The sequence below is a fragment of the Monodon monoceros genome, unplaced genomic scaffold (assembly GCF_005190385.1).
Source record: "Monodon monoceros isolate NGI ecotype Baffin Bay Population unplaced genomic scaffold, NGI_Narwhal_1 Super_Scaffold_12, whole genome shotgun sequence".
Lineage (NCBI taxonomy): Eukaryota > Metazoa > Chordata > Mammalia > Artiodactyla > Monodontidae > Monodon > Monodon monoceros.
In genome coordinates, this window is record NW_021703768.1 from 116218648 (window position 1) to 116241825 (window position 23178).

General features: G+C 42.6%; 1 protein-coding gene across 4 annotated transcripts in view; it reads right to left on the reverse strand.

The window, feature by feature from the left end:
• SIL1 (SIL1 nucleotide exchange factor) overlaps positions 1-23178 on the reverse strand; it is a 290298-nt gene that overhangs the window by 58000 nt on the left and 209120 nt on the right. For all 4 annotated transcript variants that reach the window (XM_029216283.1, XM_029216286.1, XM_029216284.1 and 1 more), the window contains 3 exons: positions 18835-18934; positions 10025-10216; positions 4064-4185 (listed from right to left, as the gene is read on the reverse strand). In XM_029216283.1, coding sequence (XP_029072116.1) covers positions 4064-4185; positions 10025-10216; positions 18835-18934 — 414 coding nt within the window. The remainder of the gene's footprint in view (positions 1-4063; positions 4186-10024; positions 10217-18834; positions 18935-23178) is intronic.

Consider the following 23178-nt stretch of genomic DNA (forward strand, 5'->3'; position numbering starts at 1 on the left):
AAACCAAAACCAGTTTACAGAAGGCTGCATGACTTCTGAAATACACAAGGCCTTTCTGAGTCTTCCCAAACACAGAAACACAAATAACTTGCCCGGGATTCCAGAGACTTCTCATAGGCCAGACTGTAGACAGACACACACAGATGCCATCATGAGATGAAATCAGGTCACAGAAAGACCACTGAAAATATATGACCTGAAGAAAGGAGAAAGGGAAGGAGGGGAGGAGGGAGGGAGAGGGAAGGAGAAAGGAAAGATGAAGATGCCAAAGGCATCAGACTCCTACCTCCCTATCTTTACATATCTTCTTATGCAAGAGCCTGACCTGCCTTGCACATGGGCAACAAAAACATGGGCAGCAGAAAATGAATGTGTGTGTGACCCATAATGAGTGTGAATAATATTTTAAAAAGGGAACAGACTTTCAGTGGCCAGGTAACACTGAGTGGCCACGTCAATTACATTTATGTCAACTCTTTCTTCTTGATCTTGGATTAACTGCTTCACATTTTACACCACGGAAGAGATCTCTCCATCCACAGAATGCATGTGGAGGGCTGATGAAGCAATTAACCCAGGTAGGCAAATAAATACCCTCATGAAGCAGCAAGGTTAACACCAAGAGATATACGTGGTAGAATGCAAGCTCTTAACAGAAGAGAAAATGAGGAAGACAAAGGTCTGTACTGTAAAAACAAAAGAAAAAGAAACACCTTATAGTGAAAACTCAGAGTAAAACGGACACACGATGAACATGATGATATACTCCACATCACTGACAGGTACTTTATAAGCATTTTCACAGGACTTATTGTATATTATGTTCTTTCATATTCATTCAGTCTTATGAAATGCAGAGGAAACCTATTATTGCTTCTAGCTAGCAAATGAAAAAGGTGAGGCTTAGAAAAATGAAAATCCCTTGCCCATAGGCAAACAACCAGGAAATGATAGAGACTGGACTTGAACCTAGATTTTCTGACTCTAGGTACAGTGGTCTACCTAGTCCTCCCAAACAGTCAAACATCTGGACTGACTGAGCAATATTCTTGCTCATCAGCAGAAAACTGGAAGGAATGACTTCTAAACAAGATCCCCAAACCGTGAGGCTCCATGATTCCAATGTGCTCACTACCCCTTGAACGCCCTCTTGACAAAGAACAAACTCACACAATCACTTTGTACGTGCACATATGCATACATGCATGCTATGTGTGTGCACACCTGCATGCTGAGGGCAGGTAGGGAGCTGTGGAACAAATACTTAGGACATCAAGAATAAATAATGAATATCAGACTAGACCACTGAAACCTGCCTCTCTGCATAGAAATATTTCTAGCTTGCATCAAGTTCCTCTTTGCGTAAAACACTGACATTTTCGTGATGTTCAGGAGCCTGCTGCTGGCTTCCAAAAGCTCTGGCACTATACCATGCTGTCACTGTAACTGCCCTCCAGTGAGCCATCAAAATCCTGACTAGAACATTTTTGAATACAGCAGTTTTCTTGCCACCAAAACACTAAATTGCAATATTTTATATTTATCTCTATTTAAATTTTAGTGATGCCACATAAATGTTAACACGGTCTTACACTAATACAATCACGAAAAAGTCTTAGTAACACCACATACTGGCACAGACCCCAGATGAGTTATGGCTTGCTAAGCAGGCCCAAAGCATGCTTCTCAAGTCACTTAGTCCCCCTTAACTAAGATGTGACATCAAGATGTTTCCCCCATGAAATGTGTTTCCGGAAGCAATGGCAAAGTATACATAGAATCATTTGTTCACATTCAAAGTAGAAAGAAAGTATTTGGGATTACAGAAAAGATTACCCAAAAGGGTCTGGGGGAGAGGTTAATAATGTTTGAATCAATTATTTTATGGCGTGAGAAACAAAAAGTGAGCCTCAGTAAGTTCTCAAGCCTCTAAAGCCTTATGAAGATAAGGACCTTAACTTTTCCAGGGCTGAAATCACAGCTACCAATGACAAATTCACATATTCTTCACCTTTCCAGTAGGTGCACAGGCAGTGATATCCCTGCCTGGCTCTGGTAAATCAGAGCAAGGGAGATATGCCCTGGACTCCACAGGACAACCAGGGGTTGAAGATGAGGCAGGTAAGCAATAAGGGAAACAAAGGCCTGCAGTGCCCTCAACCTCTCCCCATGGAACAATTCTTCCAGCCTTCCTAGCTTTGCCCCTCAATTTACTAAGAAAAGATGCTTAAGTCTTTGAGAATGAGAGGGCATCAGACCGATACTCTGATTAAATAAAGATAAGCAGAGATGAAAGGCAAAGGAAATCTTTTCAAAACAAAGATTCCTGTCCATCAACAGAGGAATGGATAAAGTAGATGTGGTACATATATACAATGGAATATTACTCAGCCATAAAAAGGAACAAAATTGGGTCATCTGCAGACGTGGATGGACCTAGAGACTGTCATACAGAGTGAAGTAAGTCAGAAAGAGAAAAACAAATATTGTATATTAACATATATATGTGGAATCTAGAAGAACGGTATAGATGAATTTGCAAAGCAGAAACAGAGACACAGTCGTAGAGAACAAATATATGGATAACAAAGGGAAAGGGGGGGTGAGAGGAATTGGGAGATTGAGATTGACATATATACACTACTGATACTATGTATAAAATAGATAACTAATGAGAACCTACTGTATAGCACAGGGAACTCTACTCAATGCTCTGTGGTGACCTAAATAGGAAGGAAATCCAAAAATGAGGGGATATATATATATGTATACCTGATTCATTTTGCTGTACAGTAGAAACTAATACAACATTGTAACTATATTCCAATAAAAATTAATTTAAAAAAAAGATTCTAATGGTAAAAATGTTCAGAATAGCCTTTTTCCTACATCACCACAATCCCTGCATGCAAGCGAGGCAACACTTAATAGGAACCACACGTGCCCTTAAAGCAAGAATCAGAATACTGGTTCCTGTTGTAGAGGAACAAAGGGTCCTAGGAACAGATTTTCAAAAACAGAAGGAACTATAGCTCCAGTGGACCAACTACAGCTTGAAGACATCTTGACTTTTTTAGGATGAGTATAATGATGAGGTGTTCAAATCTCTTTCTGTATCCACTCTTTAGAGATGCTCATTTCTCTTGCCTGATCAGTCTTCTAGCATAAGTCAGGCTAACTGAAATTTAAACAACTCCCAATCCAGAGAGTGTGATAATCTGACTGCACGTTGATTGGTTCCAGGCAACTAGGGGAAGACACATTTCCCCCCAAAAGGCCCTCCTTGGTCAGGTTCATCATTTATTCATCACCAGAGTAGCTTTACTGCCAAAAGGATCAGCTCTTAGGGTTCATTCCCCTTCCTCTCAACTACCTATGGTTGGTCTAACTTCTAACTAGCTTTGAATAAAACAGAGAATGCCACCTAAAATATGTTATTAAATGTCCACACAGGGCTTCCCTGGTGGAGCAGTGGTTGAGAATCCGCCTGCCAATGCAGGGGACATGGGTTTGATCCCTGGTCCAGGAAGATCCCACATGCCATGGAGCAACTAAGCCTGTGTGCCACAACTACTGAGCCTGTGCTCTAGAGCCCGTGAGCCACAACTACTGAGCCTGCGTGCCGCAACTACTGAAGCCCACACGCCTAGAGCCTGTGCTCCACAACCAGAGAAGCCACCGCAATGAGAAGCCTGCTCACTGCAACAAAGAGTAGCCCCCGCTAGCCGCAACTAGAGAAAGCCCGCGCACAGCAACGAAGACCCAACACAGCCAAAAATAAATAAATAAAATTAAAAAAAAAAAAAGTCCATACATATAAGATGAGGGGGAACCAAGAGTCACAGATGCTGACAACATGAGTGAAAATTCTTATCTACTTGGAATAAGGGCAGAATCAAATTCTTACTCTAGTTTCAATGGGATTACACTAAACTGTGGATAGAGATGTGCATGAGTTCAAATGTAACCTTCTTCCAGGCCAGTCAGGCCAAGAGTAAAGCTAGACTTCACCTGAAGGGTCCAAAGGATCCTGGCCAATGGGATGTCCATCCATTCTGCTCACCTGGAAAAGGCAGCCCCCAGCACAAACGCAGCATACTCCTTCAGCAGGGGTTCTGTGCTGTTCAGCCCGTTGATCACCACTTGAAGGCCACCGAAGGAAAGCAGGTCCTGTGCATTATCCATCTGCAACAGAGGCACTGCTTAGTACAGTACAGACGTCAAGGAAAGAAGAGCCTTTCTTTTGGTGACTATTGAAGAACAAACTAAAAAATCAAGTAAAAACTGTCGGTGGCCTTTCTAATTAGGAAAGGGTTTGTAAAAAAAAAAAAAAAACTAAATTTTTAAATAATCTTAAATTTGAGAATTCCTAATTCACCTAACGTGATTTATGAGCACCTGCGTGGGAACTGGCAGAAATGGTACCTAGCGATTGCTTATGCCAAACATGTCCTGGAAAATTCTAATACCGTAATGAGTCACAAGCTTACTCGTAATGTACAAGCTGTTAACACAAAGATCTGGCGTCATCAGCGCTAGTAAAAGGCACTATGCTTCCTGTTGGTGTCCAGCCTCAACGCGGGCAGTGGAGGCAGCAGACACTTTTTAAAAAGCTGATTTTTAATTAGAAATCAGGGACTGTAATAGGAACTCTGTTGCAGGGAAAGGGCTGGAAAAGTGCTAGGAGAAGAATAACAATAGTACGCTTCTCTTCCCTCTTCCTCACTTTATAGTCTAAGGTTGACTGAATCTGAGGACACTCATGATAAATCTGCACAAAAGTCTCTCTCTCAAAAGCTTTAGCTTAGGTCTGTGCTACTCACTAGTGGCTATTATTGGACAGTGCAGAACATTTCCACCATCCCATAAAGTTCCTTTGGACAACACTGGTCTAGGCTATGCTTAAGGTCCAAAGCCCCAAGTCCAGACTCTGTCTCTTTTATTCTATAGGGAATCTCATTCCCCAAGCTTCACTGGTATCCTGGAACAAGACTCAACTTCCTCAGAAAGGTCACTGGATCCTGTTTTCCCCATGCAATAGCTACAGTCTCCCTTGAAAATATCTTTGTTGCTATAAAAGCTGTCTCTTGCCTACATGCTGATCCCACTCTACAAATCCTCAGGAAAACTCAGGAAACTAGAGCCCAACAACAATGTGACTACTACCCACCTTTTTCCTCCAGATGCCACTGAGCCCTGTCCTACCTGACTGTATCTTTCCAAACTGGAAGATGGCTCTAACAGAGAAATCCAGTTTGAAGGGCTGTATTTGACTCTGGCTATGTTTTTGGAGAGGCCTAGCCCGTTTTTACCACTTAGAAGATCATTCTTATACTCAACCACAAGAGCAGGGGTTTTTATCTTTCTGTTCACTGGTATAGGCCCAGTGATTACAACAGTGTAAGCATATAGTTAAGTGTTCAATAAATCATCATTAAACCAATGAATAAAGCTGATCAGAAAAAGATGTTACTGAAATAAACTCCACTGTGAGTAAAAAAGGCAATCTGGTGTATGTGTGTCAACAAAATGTATGGGTCACTTGTACCACAAACCTAAAGAGATGGCCAATCCAGGGCCATGAAGTAAGCATGGAGTCTGCTCTGTCATAAGGTCCCCAAGCCAGGGTTGGCATTTGTCTGCCCTAATATGTCCTTATGAAGAGGAATGATTTACTGGGCCATAGCCCAGCTAACTAGGAAGAACCAGAGCTGGGTGCTTTGCTGACATAAGCACAAATAATACAGGACTTCCCTGGTGGTCCAGTGGTTAAGAATCTGCCTTCCAATGCAGGGGACACAGGTTTGATTCCTGGTTGGAGAACTAAGATCCCACATGCCACGGGGCAACTAAGCCCGTGTGCACCGCAACTACTGAGCCCACGCACCACAACTAGAGAGAAGCCCACGCACTGCAACAAAAGATCCCGCATGCTGCAACTAAGACCCAACGCAGCCAAAAAAATAAATAATAAATAAATAAATAAATAATACTTACTGAGTCTTCCTTCCTCACATACTCTGATTTTAAAATCTAAGTATTCACTACCTCTCCTTTGATCTTCCTTCCTCCAAGTTTTCTAGATATAAAACTCTGGCTCGGAGTCCTATAATTTCATGCCTGAGATGGCTACTTATCAAGGCTGGTATGAGTCCCTAGCAGAGCAAAGCAACACAGCCCAGAGTCACAGAGGTTCTATTCTAGATTCAGTTTATCTTCATTACTACAAAGATAATCCAGGGTATTATAAATGCTGACATTTATATAAGCACTTCAGCCTTTTCAAGATGTTTTCTCATTTGTTATTTCACTGGAGACGAGGAAGAAAAGAGTCACTCTGCCTACTGCACACCCAAGCTCCAAAATCTGGACCCTGCCCAGTATCACACAGGAGAAGGCATGACCAGAGCCTGGGTCTGGGGCCAGAACTTTTCCCAGGCTACCCTCAGGATTGGGTGGGACAGGTGGAAAGGAGCTCAAGGTAGAAGCAGGGAGCACATCAGGAAGGAGGCAGTAGGGAAACTGTGCCAACACTCAGGAGGGAAAAAGGGAACCAGAAAACTGACAAGACAATGAGATAACCAAGAGAATAAAGAAAGGGAGGAATGATGGTAAATAACTGAGGAGTCACATGAGGGAAGGCAAATACACCACCCCAGGGTGGATGGGGCAGACAGTGGCTGTTCCTTATAAATAACTCACACACTGTTTCCACACACATGGTTTTGCTTTCCACAAATCTTGTTTAATAATTCAAACATGGCTGTGAGGAATCCTTGGGCAGATCTACTTTGGGTCCTTGAAGCCCATGGCTCCTCAAAACCGCCAATCAGTAAGTCTAGAATAGAAGTGGACTAAGTAAGTTCCTGGCAAGAAGAGTCCTATCTTCCTCAAAGCTAGTACTACATCACCCTAATTCCCCATCACAACTGGAACTTGAGGCCGAGCTATGCCTTCTTTAATCCCCTGGTGCAATCACAACTTAACACTGCTGCAGGAAGCCCAACATACCAGCCCAAACCACCTTATCCATATTTCTACTCAAAAGACTAATCACCCAAAACACTTATGACTCTTCTGCCAACAGATCAAGTTTGGTCTCCATGCGGGAACTGGTTCCTGGACTGACCACAGGCTAAGTTTGGTGATGTCCAAGAAACTGTTAATCCCACCCAGTGACCCATGAAAGCAGAATGGGTTATCAACCTAGAGATGACACTGCAGGGTGACCAAAGAACCTGCAAGGGAAATAAAATTTGTTAGGGCCCTGCTAGCCTCCTGTGTACTCACTCCCCCTAGGTAAGATAAGCTCTTATAAAAGGTCATTTGGCCTTTTATGCTGCAACTAAAGAGCCTGAAGCCTGATACCTAAAGATCCATCCAAGTATGTTAAGATGAGAAAAAATAAAAGCTGTCAACATCAGAGCAGGACTGAGCTGGCCAATAACCCCTAGGATCCTTAATCCTTTAAATATCTATAACAGAAAAGCTGTTGGAATTTTTGGTTTTTACCCTGGAGAGAAAGACTGGAAAGAGGAAAGAGAACCCAGGTCCATTTTCTTCTCTAAAAGGATCACAGACCTGCTATTTGAGGCCTGAGAAAGAGTTATGAGCAGAGAGAGATGAAGAGGCCACCCCATAATTCCTGCAGATACAGTACACACTCATCCTCTCTCAACACAAAGGCTGGCAAAATCCTAAAGAAAGAATGTCTTTTAGCCTAGTTTATAGAGAACAAGGACGCTGTCGTGCGTGGGAGGATGCTGAAGATCTATGTCTTGATGAAGATCTCAAACAAGCCTTTGATTATGATTACACAGACTTCCCAGGCCATCATCGCCCCTAGTCTGGATTACTGCAATAGCCTCCTATCTGGTTTTCCTGCTTCTACCCATGCACTCGGCCTACAGACTAATTCTCAACACACAGCCAGAGGGATCCTTTAAAAGTAAGTCAGATCAAATGCTTCTTCTGCTCAACATCCTCCACACAGTGTCTGTCCAATTTCATTCTTTTCCACAGCCAACAAGGCGCTCCATGATCTCCCTTCCCTTATCTCTCCAAGTTTTACCTACTTCCCTCCCCCTTCTCTTAGCTCCCGCCACATTATTGTACCCCAAACACACTAGACATGCTCCCACCTTTAGGATTCAGTACTTGCTGTTGCTCCTGTCTGAAATCTTCCTTCCCAACACTGCCAATCCTTATCCTGCTCTACTTTTTATTTTTGAATAGTACCTATCACCTTCAAACATATTATATATAATTTACTTGTTAGCTATGTTTGTTGTCTATCTGCCTCTTCTAGAAGGTAAGCTCCAATTTTGTTCACAAATGTATCTTAAGTGACTGGAACAGTGCCTGGAACTTAACAGGTGTGCAATAAATTAACTTATTCAATAAGTGCATGACCTCTCTTGGCTCCTTCCACTTATATCCACCTATTCTCCTCTGAGCTTCATTCAGATGGCACCAGTATCCTGTGAGTAGCCAAAAGGTTTAGAGCACAGAGTTTAGGGTCAGACAGATCTTGTTGCAAATCCCAGCTCTACACTCACTAACTGGCTGACCTTGGGCAATCACAAATGTGACCTGTGCTTTATTTGCCTCAGTTATAAAATGGGATTAACAGTAGTACTCCAAAGGCAGGTATGGAAGTCAATGAATTAATGTGTACAAGGCACTTGAATATGTGCCTAGTATATGATAATGCTCAATAAACATTAACTATTACAAGTATGGCACAAGTCTGATCAGTCATTTCCCTGCTTCAAACTCCCAAATGGTTCTTAGGATCAAGGATAAAATCATGAAGAGAATGATTTTCCAAACCTCACCTCTCTGACTCCCTAACCTTTCCACTTTATCTATGCCGCCCCACCCACTGGTCTCTGTGCTCCAGTCACTCCAGTCTTTTCCAGGTCCTCAATCTCACCAAGTTCTTCTCTGACTCAGAATTTTTGCACATGCTGTTTCCTCTGCCCCTAATGCTCTAATACAATGGGGCAAACTTTTCCTGAAGGGCCTGAAAGTAAACATTTTTGGCTTTGTGAGCCATGTGGCTCACTGCCACTGTAGCAGTAAAACAGTCAAAAGCAATAAAACAACACATAAACAAATAGATGTGACTGTGTTCCAATAAAACTTTGTTCACAAAAGTGGGCCATAGTTTGCCACCCCCAGTTCCAATCTCCCCTCTTTGCCTAGTTAACCCCTAATCATCCTTTAATGCTCAGCCTAAATGTCACTACTTCAGAGAAGCCTTCCCCAGCTAGGCTAAGTTCCCCTGTTATATATTCACACATTACCCTCTGGAGCCCTTATCGCAGTCTTAAATTATCTCATTATTAAATTGTTAATTTTTTCATTGTTCATTATTTAATCACTCTCACTTCCAGACTATAAGCTACATGGAACAAGTACCACATCTATTTTACCTCTGCTGTATCCTCAGTGTTGAAAAATTAAATGAAGTAACACTCCAAATGAAAAAGAGCTTGCCTCTGGTCTGTAAGAAGATATCTTACTACAACAGATATTGGTCTAGATTAAAAATGCTATATACCGGGCTTCCCTGGTGGCGCAGTGGTTAAGAATCTGCCTGCTAATGCAGGGAACATGGGTTCGAGCCCTGGTCCAGAAAGATCCCACATGCTGCAGAGTAACTAGGCCCAGGCGCCACAACTTATTGAACCTGTGCTCTAGAGTCCGCGAGCCACAACTGCTGAAACCCGTGCACCTAGAGCCCATGCTCCGCAATAAGAGAAGCCACTGCAATGAGAAGGCTGCACACCGCAACGAAGAGTAGCCTCCGCTCACCACAACCAGACAAAGCCCGCGGGCAGCAACGAAGACCCCACGCAGCCAAAAAAAAAATAATAATAAATAAATATTTTTTTACAAAATGCTGTACACCTTGAGAGAGAAGGAAAGATGGTGACAATATTTTCGTAGGGCCTTGGGCAGGGGGTGTTATTTCTTGGAGCTGTTAAAAGTCAGACTGATAGTCAATGAAATATAATACCTGATGGACATAATATTCAAGATCAAAGAGTGCCGCAATCTTCTCTTCCAGGCTGGAGTTGGAACTATTGAACTTGTTGATCAGTCGTACCATAATCTGCATGTCAGTCTCAATGACAACATTCAGCTCCTCAAAGTCCTTCTTCAGCTCCTCAATGGGACGGAACAGCCGTTTAACTTTGGCCTGCCTTGCCTAAGGAGAGTAGCAAAGAGATGGTTAATCCTCAGTTGAAGACATCTCCCCCCCAAGACTCCTGTGGTCTACCATGGATGCCCATCCTCAAAGAACTGCTGCTCTAGGAGGCAATCTTCTTTAATCTGTACTATCAAAAGTCCTGATACTTTCCAAAATGCCCAGAGAACAGAGAGCCCTCAGAGTCTACCCATGTAGCCCTCTGCCCCAAGAACACACTCAAGATTTTCCAAGGTTCACCTATCTCAGTATGCCTTCCAATGTTCGGAAGAATGTCAAGTCTTCTTTTTGTAATCACTGAGGTCAGGGGAAGCAATGCAAGCTCACCCTCCAACCCCTAATCTCACGTGGGAAAGCTGAGGTCTAAGACGGAATAATCCACACCTTGGTTCTCTTTCTTCTACAATCATAGGATATCTTTGCTTTGCCCCTGCCCCATCCAGCAACATTTTAGGGAAATCCGGATGGAGGAAACTGTGGGTAAAGAGCTGTCAGAGTGGGAGCAATTTGCTGATGAAAATTAAATCTCTGCCATTACTGTCAATCTAACTACAGGTGTACAATTTGTTCAACTTTTGAAATAGTTAAATTACTGTATATACTATAATCAAGTCTCAAACAATTTTCACTCAGTCCCTCCCCACCCCCCACACATATAAAGATTTTAAAATGAAGTTATGTTGGAGGTGAATAAGAGGCTTTAATTAGATATTTTCTACATGTGACACTTTCTGTTTTCTTCCCAATTTTAGAGGATAGTGCTTATAAAGAGAGTCTGAAAGGTCACAGTGGCTTATGTCTCTATCTTCCGAAAATAATTAAAAGGCCTGAATATTTATAAAAGGCAGGATGATGAGCAGCTGTCAGCTCCAAATTGCTCATCTATTACCTGTGGGTTTTCTCTCCAGTTACAAGGACTCCATAGAAACACCAACCAAAGAAATGAATCAGTCTCTCTTAAAAAAAAACCCAAGTTCCTAGCAGAGCAATCACACCTATGCGATGCTATATTCTCCTTTAGGCTAAACAGTGAAATGCTCTCCTTACACCCAGCTAGAGGACTCTGGGTGGCTGCCAAAGGCCAGGCAAAGAGGTCTAGGAAAGCTGAGTCACTGCCTAGAGCTGTGGGATGACAGATAAGTGAGCAGGATAAGAAACTAGTCACCTCTGCCTCACAAAAATGATGCATGCCTGGCCCTTGGGAAGGCCTTTAACAAAACAAAACTTTTAATTTTGCAGTAATTATAAACTCAAAGGAAATTACAAAAATAATACACAGAGTACTATATAGCCTTCATTCAGCTTCCTCTGATGGTAACATCTTATGCAATAACAGCACAATGTCAAAACCAAGAAAGTGACATAGGTACAATACTATTAACTAGACCACAAGCCTTATTCAGATTTCACCAGCTTTTACATGTACACATTTGCATGTACGTGTGTGCATCATTCTCCACAATTTTATCTAATATACAGATTCATAACAGAACAATCAAGTTACAGAACTGTTCCATCACCATCAAACAACTCCACCGTAGTCCTCTATAGTTGCACCTCATCCTCTCATCCCTTGCCTCCTGTCCCTATGCCCTGGCAACCACTAATTTGTTCTCCATATCTATAATTCTAGCATTTGGTGAAAGCTACACAGACAGTTACACAGTCTGTAGTTTTTTGAGATTGGCCCTTTTACTAAACTTAAGGCACTTGAGATCTATCCAAGTTACTGTAAATATCAATGGTTTGTTTCTTTTTAATGCTGAGTAGTATTCCATTGTATAGATGTACAGTTTAAACATTCACCTGTTGAAGAATGTTTGTTTCCAGGTTTGGAGTATTATGAATAAAACCGCATGAACATTTGTATAAAGGTGTTTAAAAAAATTAATTTGGGGGCTTCCCTGGTGGTGCAGTGGTTGAGAGTCCGCCTGCCGATGCAGGGGACACGGGTTCGTGCCCCGGTCCGGGAAGATCCCACATGCCGCAGAGCGGCTAGGTCCGTGAGCCATGGCCACTGAGCCTGTGCGTCCGGAGCCTGTGCTCCACAATGGGAGAGGCCACAACAGTGAGAGGCCCACGTACCGCAAAAGAAAAAATAATAAATAATAAATAAATAAACGAACAAACTTGGGCTCCCCTGGTGGCGCAGTGGTTAAGAATCTGCCTGCCAATGCAGGGGACATGGGTTCGATCCCTGGCCCAGGAAGGTCCTACATGCCGCAGAGCAACTAAGCCCGTGCGCCACAACTACTGAGCCCGCGTGCCACAATTACTGAATCCCACGCACCTAGAGCCTGTGCTCTGCAACAAGAGAAGCCACAACAGTGAGAAGCCTGCGCACCGCAACAAAGAGTAGCCCCCGCTTGCCACAACTAGTGAAAGCCCTCACACAGCAATGAAGATCCAACACAAGCAAAAATAAAATAAAATTTAAAAAAATAAACTTAAGTTCTTATTTCTCTGGGATAAGTGCCCAAGAGTGCAATTGCTGGGTCATAATGATAAGCATATGTTTGGTTTTATAAGAAAGAGCCCAACTATTTTCCAGAGTAGCTGAACCATTTTATATTCCCACCAACAATGTATGAAAGATCCAGTTTCTCCACATCCTCACTAGTATTTAGTATTATCATTTAATAGTAATAGATACTGCTATCTATTACTATCTATCTAATAGATAGTATTATCATTAAATAGTAATAGATGTATAGTGATATTTCATGGTGAATTTAATTTGCATATCTCTAACATCTAATAACACTAAACATTTTTTCATGTGCTTATTTGCCATCTACATATCCTCTTTGGTGAAATGTTTGTTCATGTCCTCTTCCCATTTTCAAATTGTTTGTTGGTTTTTACTGTTAAGTTTTGAGGGCTCTTTATATGTTCTAGATAGATGCAAGTCTTTTATCAGACAGACAGTCCTTGCTTTGTACAGATCTGATATGCACCAATTTCAACCACAGTTTAAATAATACTAGTCTCCCAACATGACTCAAACTTCAGTTGCCATCAATATATTTAACTTTAATTTTATTAAGTACCAACTTTGCTGCTAGCTCTTCAGTCCATAAATCACTATGTAAATAGCATAAATGCCAATCATGAACAGTGGCTGATCACATTTATTTCAAAATCTGACAGTGAACTGTCACTGTGCATCCATTATGCAGTTCACACACAGATGTCAAGTGTGTGGTTATATGGCTTCCTCATCCCCCAAGGATAAACCCATGTAACATTTCATAAAAATGGATAATCAAAAGAGAGAACTGATCAACAAAGTTGAAAGCGCAGCAAAGAAACAAAAAGTGGTAACTCTGGTAGTTGAACATATATTATTAAACACACACGGAATTACAGATGATGTCATAATTTTTGCTACAACTATCAAACATAATTTTAAAACTTCAAGAGAAGGATAGTCTATTATAGTTTCCCTTATTTTTATTCACTTCACTATTCTTTCTTCCCAGTGGTCCATGTTTTCTTCTGTTATTATTTCCTTTCTCTTTGAAAAATATTCTTTAGTCATTCTTTTAGGTAGGTCTGCTGGTGATAAATTCTTTTAATTTTCTTTTGTGTGAGAGTGTCTTGATTTTCTCCCTGACACTCCTGAAGGAGATTTTCATTGGCTACAGAATTCTGAGTGAACAATTTGTTTTTTTTCAGCACTTGAAAAATATGCCACATATTTTTGGCCTTGTGATTTCAGATGAAAAAGATGCTGTCATTCAAACATTATTCCCTATTGATAGTATGTGGTTTCTGTCTTGCTGCTTTCCAGATTTTTTTTCTGTCTTTAGTTTTCAGAAGGTTGACTGTGATGTGTCATGGTATTGATTTCTTTGAATTTATCCTATTTAGAATTCACTCAGCTTCATGAATCTGTGGGTTTATGTCTTTCACCAATTGGGGGAGTTTTCCATCTTTATTTCTTTGATTATTTTCTCAGCCCAGTATTCTTTCTCCTCTCCTTCTGAGACTCTGTGACACAAATCTTAGATTTTCTGTTATAATCCTACAGGTCCTTAAGTCTCTGTTCATTTTTTTTTTTAATCTGTTTTCTGTTACTTAGATGACTTTTTATCTGTCTTTAAGTTCAATGATTCTTTTCTTTCTCATCTCTATTCTACTAGTAAGCCTATCCAGTGATTATTTTTCTAATTTTCAGTTGTATTTTTCAGTTCTAAAATTCTATGCTGTTCTTTCTTATGTCTTCTATTTCTCTGCTGAGATTATCATTTGTCTCAAGAGTGTACATAACTGCTTGAAGCATTTTTATGATAACTGCTTTAAAATTCTTGTTTGATAATACCAACTCCTGGGTCATCTCACTGTTGGCATTGGTTAATTGTCTTTCCTAATTCAAGTTTTGATTTTCCTGGTTCTTGGTATGATGAGTGATTTTTGGTATACTAGGCATTTTGAGTATTAAGTTATAAGACTCTGAATTCCACTGAAACTTCCTTTACAGTAGGCAGTCACACTGTTTAGGTTTAATATGTCGGTTCTGGTCTTCTTGTACAGTTGTGACCCCAAGACAATTTAGTTTTCACAGAATTTGCAGTGTTACTTTGGTCTGCTTCCTGTGTGTGCTACCTAGAGCTAATCTAAAAACATGGGCAGTATTCTACACTGTAGTTCCATTCTCAAATCTGCTGTGTTAATTCTGGTCAGTTTCTCTTGTGGGTTACTAGGGAGCATTCCCAGAACTTCATATGCAAAATTCCTTTCTCCATCTCCCTTCCCTCCAAAACCCTACCACCACTCTCTTGTTACGAGAAGGAAGAGCATCACCTGCCACTGCTGCACACTCAGCATTGGGAATGGAAGCCCTTCCTTGGCCGCTACTGACATCACCTTGGCAGGGTAACTGAAGCACTGCCTCATCACTGCTGATCCGAGGGTAGAAGTTCAGGCTCCTCACTTATCCCCATTAACACTGCCCCGGAGTAGAAAGCAGAATGCTGACTTACGCTGCCTTGTTCCCACCAGATGGAGGGTAGAAGTACAGACTCTCCATTCACCAGCCCTCTGGCATCGCTGAAGCTAAGAGAAGTGAAAAACTACCTTGGTGCTGCCAGGGAGAGGACAGACATTCAGGTTCCCTTCTTGGCCTCTGCTGACACCACCCCAACAGAAAAAGCAGCCTGCTACACGCATGTGAAGGGTGAAAACCAGGCTCCACACTTGGTCTCTGCTGGTACTACAGCAGTGGGAGAAGCAGAGAATAGTCTTCTACCACTGGGCAGAGAGTAGAAATTCAGGCTCTCTGCTCAATTCTCCCTGACACCACCTTGACTGAGGTAGAAGAGCACTGCCTCACACCATCTATTGCCACCAGAGGGGGTGCAAGTTCAGTCTCCCCACTCAGCTTCTGCTGACACCACTCTGGTGGAGGAAAGAGAGTACAGCTTTGCTATATTACACCAAATGGGAGGTGGAAATACAAGTTCCCCATTCAACTCCCACTGGCACTAAGGGAGGTCTTTGGCTAAAGCAGAATAAGTATTGTCAAAAAGTTTTTTGTTCTATTAGACTGCCCTTTTCCTAGTTCTATCTTATGAAGAGCAGGCCTTTCTTAGGGCCTTTTCTCTATCTGTACCTGTTGCTATTTCCATGATACGGGCTTCTCCAGTGCCCATTCTGGGATATACAGAGGGCAAAAAGAAAGCCAAGGAACTCACTGCCATGTCATCCCTGAAATTCCAAGGTCCCTATCTAATCCACCTTCTTCTTCTCACCTTTAAAGTTTTCTTATATTTGCTTTTAGTATTATGTCCAGGTTTTTTAGTTGTCCTGAGCAGGAAGAATAGGGAGAAACGAGTCTATTTTATCTTGTCCAGAATCAAAAGTTTAAGAAGGCCATATTTGGGGGACCTCCTGGTGTTCCAGTGGTAAAGAATCTGCCTTCCAATGCAGGGGACGCGGGTTCGATCCCTGGTCGGGGAACTAAGATCCAACATGCCGCGGGGCAACTAAGCCCACGCGCCTCAACTAGAGAGAAAAAACCCACACACCACAACCAGAAAGAGAGAAGCCCGCGTACCACAATGAAGATCCCGTGCGCCACAACAAAAGATCCCACAGGCCGCAGTGAAGATCCCTCGTGCCACAACTAAGACCCAACGCAGCCAAAAATAAATAAATATTTTTTTAAAAGAAGACCATATTTTTTAATGGAGCAATTTATAGGATATAGGTAAATAACAGCTAACATGATAAAACATAAAGCATCAAGCAATTTGTATGATAGTAGGGGGATAAAGAGATCAGGTTCAAAAACAATGGCCCAAATGTGTTGGGTAAGACAGAGATTTTCCACAAAACAAGGGACTCTGGGGGCTTCGCTCGTGGCGCAGTGGTTGAGAGTCCGCCTGCCGATGCAGGGGACACGGGTTTGTGCCCCGGTCCGGGAAGATCCCACATGCCACGGAGCAGCTGGGCCCATGAGCCATGGCCGCTGAGCCTGTGCGTCCGGAGCCTGTGCTCCGCAACAGGAGAGGCCACAACAGTGAGAGGCCCGCGTACCGCAAAAAAAAAAAAAAAAAAAAGCAAGGGACTCTGGGAAGGGCTGATTCACTTAAATCTAATAAGTTACCAATGGTTATAATGGAATTGATGCCCTTCCCCCAAAAAAATCAGGTAAAAAAAATTCACTCAATTGGTTGAGATATGATACAATATCTCACAGTATTGTCTTTATAAATAGTAAAAGTACATCCTGTACTTGCAAGTCACCATGCAAAGATTTTGTTTAAAGATTGATAAACAAAAAGTATTATGGTATCTGCAGCCAGGAGCTTGAGACATGTAAGAAACTCCCCAACCTACTTCAAGTTAATTTATTTGCCAGTCCCAATGCATTGGCAGGGAGCTGAGTCAGTCCAGGAAGGATACAAATGAAAATGAGAAAAAGAACCTAGGACCCAGTACCTCAGTGAAGGAGCTAACAACCTAAGTGCCACAGAAGTAAAGAAACAGTGTGGCAGCCATAAGTCAGAAGTGGCAGCTGACTCAAATCAGCTGGTACAGGAGTGTCGTATTTGGCTACCATTATTGGGATCTCCCCTTGCACAGGGAAAGAATTATTTTTAATTGCAAAAAAACAGCAACTGAAAACTTAAATAATCTCTTGCTTTTACATTAAAAAATATTTTCATAATATTCATACTTTTCTACACTAATTGAATTAGGGGATAAGAATGTCATTAAAGAGAGCAAAGAGAAGAGACAGGGGTGCAGTGGGTCTTCCACCCACAGGGAAAACATGGAACAGGGGCCAACTTTTATGTTCCCATCTGCTCCATGTGGAGCTCATGGTGAGAGAATGAGTGGGAATGAGCCCAACCCCTGGTCACAGGAATACCAATCTCTGCTCCAGGCACCTAAGCATGCACTGCTCTCCTCTGCTGGCCTCACCTTCAGCAGGTAGGGGATTTGCTTTTCCTCACACCTCTCCACCCACACAGTTAATACACCTGCAATGGGATATAATTTTATGCATCACCTTCCTTTACCACAATTGCTGCCATCCTGCTACTCACCTTCTCATACCACATACACTCTCCATGTTGGGAGATGAGACTTTGGTAAGATGAGTAAAGACATGGAGACTTGGCCTGCATATTAACACCTCCTCCTGAAGTCCTCTCCAACACACACACACACACACACACACACACACACACACACACACACAGAGTCCATCTGTCTCAGAAATACTTAGCTCTGAAGGATCTGAGGGACCTAAAGCTTCCTCCACTAACACACAGGCTGTCAAGAACCTGGTGTTGCCTTTCCAAGATACTGCCAGAATTCTGGGGTGAGGGCAGAGAAATATAATACAAAGCAAAGGGGCTTGTGAAGAGGAGAAGGGGGAGGGAGAACTTAGAAAGGTCTGCAAGGCAGACATTGGAGGAGGTTCTTTCAAGGACAGGACTCAAGTGGAAATGTAAAAACTGATTTGCAACATTCTCTGGCTATCACATGAGCTCATGATCCATCTAAGAATAAGACTTCATTCTGATAGGTCGGGATCCATGAGCCATCCCAGACATTAGAGGTGTAACCAAGGGGCTACAATTCTGCCTCTTTCTCCTTTTCATTCCCTTAGCTTATAAACAAATTTAGAGCTGGAGGAAACCTCAGCCATCTGTTGTACATTTAAGGAATCTGAGGTCTGGAAAAGGTTTGCTATATGTTCAAAGGACTTGGGCTCCTTCCTTCCTGGCCTAGGTCCTCTGTCCTTTAAACTTGTGTCTAATCCAAGTATAAGTGAAGAGATCTGGGTTTTAATCTCTATTCCCCTCACTGATGTCTGTGGTAATGCAGAGTATGGCTCTCTCTGCTTTGTGCTTCAATTTTCCCAAATATGTAATGGGAAGTTGGATTCTAACATAAACGATGACAGAAAAGCTCCCAGCATTTTTTTTAAGAGTCTGTAAAGGGTTACTTATTTGGCATTAACTTAATTGGCTCTTTAAATTATTTTATAATATTATTGTTATTATTATCCCATGTTCACTGCTAAAGCTTCAGGAGACAGTGATTCCCTTTAAGGCCATTCTGCAGGATGACATGAACTCACTATAAACAACATCACAAACCTTGTCTTCCTTTGAACTCTCCATATCTGCCCCCTCCTTGAATTTTGCCAGTGCGCTCTTGAGGTCCTGAGATGTATAGGTGTTGGTGTTGATGTCCAGCCTGTCCAAAGAGAAGTTGAGAGTCACAAGGGGGGCACCATCTTTCCCAAGAAAGAAAACCCCTCTGGGTGGCTGGCACTCCAAGGCCAGCTAATCCAGGCCAGCTCTAACTCAGAGCACACTATCCTAACTTTGCCGTGGGTCAGCCAGAAGTCTAACAGGGTGATCTCACCTTGAAGCTAGAGGAGGAAAGAGCTGAAGATGGAGTCACTTCATGAAAGAGGAGAAAATGGCATAAGGCAGACAGAAGCCCACCATGGACAGAGAGCTCTCAACCAGCTACTTGGGCAGAACAAGTCTAGAATGTCTGTGCGATGCTGCTCTCTCAGTACGTGCCAGAGTAAGACCTCCTGGAGGACGCTGGGCACAGACAGAGGAAATAACATATACCCTATTTATATTCTTCTAGGAAAGAGACCAACAGGGACCTGAGCCCCCCAAGTGTGTGCCTGACCTGATTTGACGACTCAGTCTATCTTTACAAAAACAGGTTGGATAAATTCATACCCTTAAGACCAACCCCTGAGCATAGAGTACATGCAGGAGGTATGAGTCAACCTGACAAAGGAATGAGTTTGAGATACTGAGAACTAAAATCGAGGCCAGCCACCTTCCATAGCCAGCCTCCAAGAACAGGGAAGAAAGGAACCAATGTGGACATAATGTCAGGAACCTGGCAGAGACTAGAGTGGTATCCTCACAAAGAGCCCTGGAGCTGATCCAAGCCACAACAATTCATCTTGACTGCAGAGAAGGTATTCATGGGGTGAGGGGGTGGAAGGCAGGTTTTGCCACCAGCACTCACTTCAGTTAACAGAGGTAAGAAAAAGAGTGGTATATACAGACTAAGGGAAGCGTAGAAAGTGGGCTGTGCATGACAAGACTGTCCAGCTGGCAGGGCAGGGGGAGGGAGGAATCCAGCTATCCCTGGAGATATATCAGAGGCTGGGGAGGAAGGGGCTGGGGAGGAAGGGGAGGACCACTCTCTGTTCCAGGCGAGATGAGTACATCAGTCTCATGGTCCAAGATCCTAGCCAGCCTCAGGTCTCATGAGAGGTACTCACTCAGTCTTTGATTCATCCTAGAGACCCCTTAGGGCCCTCAGAAAAACACTTGACTTCTTTAAACCCCAGTCCTCCTAAACTAATTAATAATAGCTAATCACTCCCATTTACAGACCACTTATCCATGTGTCAGGCACTATGTTAACCCTTTAGAAGTAATATTTCATTCAAATCATTACCACAACCCTACAAGGTAGGAAAGAGAACCCCTTTCCTGTCAGAGAATCACCCACTGCCAGCTGCATGAGGATGCCACTGCCCTGACCCTTACCCCTAGGAGGGAGTTACGTATTTAGGGCTATAACTTGAGCAGATTATCTTCTCCTTCCTCCAATACTTGGTCAGGATTAATCCCGTCATGTCTGTATGTCTGTTTACTGCCTAAAGTCCCATTCTTCAGGCTATCCATCATCACCCACTCTCAGCCCCAAATGCACACACAGAAGTGTGCACATGTGTGGGTACACACGAGTGTGTGCACACGCACAGGCACACATACAACTATCCTCAGCTGCTATTCTCACTTTATTCTTCACTGAGAAAAACAGGTGTTATCAAGAACTCCCTCACCTTTCCATCATCTACTCTATACACCAACCTGCACCTAAATCTGTATTTTCTGCTTTCTCTACTATTGGAATGGATGACAGTGTCCCTGCCCCTGCTGAACTTAGGCTAGAGATCCCACTTGCCTTTTCAAAAGCTTTAACTCCCATAATTATACCACTCCCACCTGCCTGCATCATCAATTTTTCCTTTGATTGGATTATTCCCATCAGCATACCAATACTCCTTTGACTCCACAGTCTCTAATTATCATGCCATTTCCCTGCTCCTGTTCAGATTAAGTAAAACTTTATGAACACATTGTCTTCATTCACTATCCACACCTCCTTGAATGCTATTTACGTTGCCATATGCATTAACCTGGATTTTATTCCCACAACCCCACTAAAACTGCTCATCAAAATTCCCAGTAACTGATGGTCAAATCCAATGGACTCTTCACTAGTGCCATGTTCCTCAACCACTCAGCAGCATTTACACAGTTCACCCCTCCCTCCTTGAAACACTCTCCTTTCCCGGCTTCTTGTTGCCACACTCTCCGGGTTCTTCCTCTTCCTTACTCCTTCTCTGTCTCTTCTTGTTGGTTCCTTATCTCCTACCTAAATCCTATATGCTGGAACACCTCAGAGTTCAATCCTGGACAATCTTTTCTTCTCCATCTCTACCCTCTCACCTAAATATTTTAAAATGTCTATCAGGCAGTGATGCCCAAATTTACATCTTTGACCCAAATCTCTTCTCTGAGTACCAGCCAGACTCCTGTACAACTACTGATATATCTTGAATCTCGGATGTTTAATGGCCACCCCAAACTTATTACATCTAAAACATAGGTCTTGATAATTCTCCCCATAAAACTGTCCCTCTCTCAATCTTTTCTATTTCAATAAATAGTACCTTCAAGTACCTAGTTGTGCAAATCCCAAATGAGGCTTTACCCTGAACCCCTAACCCTACCCTTTTTCCAACCCCTACATCTAAGTCGTAAGCAAGTCCTATTGCTGCTACCTCCAAATTAAATCTCCAATTCATCCACTCTCGTTCACACACCATAGACTAAGCCACCATTATGTTTTGCCTGATCCACTTAAATGACATTCTAATTGTCTCTGTGCATCTTTTTTTGTCCACCTTCAATCTATCCTCCATATACACAGCAACTAGAATGATCTTGCTAAACTACATTACATTAAATGACTCTCCCACCCCAAATCCTCCAATGGCTTTCCATTACAATTCTACTTAAATGAAGAACATTTAACATGCTCCTCAAAATTCCACATGATCTGGCCCCTCATACCTTCCCAATCTCATCTCATATTAGTCTTCTTGCTTCTCCTACCCTCTAGTCAACCTGATCATTTTCCTGTTTCTCGAACTTGACAAAGCCCTTTCCTTAACAAAGCCAGAAAATCTTCTTGTTTCTTCTGCCTGAAATGCTCTAACCATAAACCTATAAAACCAACCCTCTGCATGACTAAATGCCCCTCATACTTCAGGTCTCAGTTCAAACATCTCTTTGAGAAGGCCTTCTCAAACCATCCTATCTACAGTTACCTCCCTCAGGGACTTATCACCTTATTTCTTCCCTATTATTATTATAATCTGTAATTACCTTACTTGCATACTTATTTCTCTCTTTTCCTGCCTGCCAACCTCAATAAAGCTAGCATCTTGCCTGTTTTGTTTACTACTGTATCCCCAGTGCCTGGCACATAGGCACTCAATAGGTCTTTTGTGAAATGAATGAATGGAGTAAGTAAATGGTCCTGTCCTTGGCCCACTCCCTTAACTACTATACCATATTATACCGTGGTAAATGCTCAACCCAAAATGAAACAACTTGGATGCAGTTTGTCCCTTATCCCTCTAAACATAAGAGGATGACTCAAAAATCTGGTTGTTCCAAGGCAAAAATAGAGATGTACTATGTAGAGACTGACAGGCATACAGACTAAAACCAGTGGAGACGGCAATACCTAACACACAAAGAGGAAGAGGAAAACCTGCTGAGAGCCAACTATATACTGAACTCAGGTAGTGCCAAGAGAATCTTCTGGGACAAGTCAGAGTCAGGAAACCTCTCCCAGGCTTTAGAACCCACAGGAACTGTAGCTCTAGGTAGCAGTGTGGCCAGTCACACATCCAGCAGCTCTAATGGAGAAGCTGCCATGGATTAGGCTGAATGGACTATCCCCATCTCTCTCTAGCCAGTGGTTCTTTATTTTTTCTAAATTTACTTATTTTTATTTTTGGCTGCCTTAGGTATTTGTTGCTGCGCGCGGGCTTTCTCTAGTTGCAGCAAGCGGGGGCTGCTCTTTGTTGCGGTTCATGGGCTTCTCATTGGGTGGCTTCTCTTGTTGCAGAGCACGGGCTTTAGGCGCGTGGGCTTCAGTAGTTGTGGCACTCGGGCTCAGTAGTTGTGGCTCGCGGGCTCTAGAGCGCAGGCTCCATAGTTGTGGCACACGGGCTTAGTTGCTCCGTGGCATGTGGGATCTTCCCGGACCAGGGCTCGAACCCGTGTCCCCTGCACTGGCAGGTGGATTCTTAACCACTGAGCCATCAGGGAAGTCCTAGCCAGTGGTTTTTAACTTTGTGGGATCACCAACTTCTT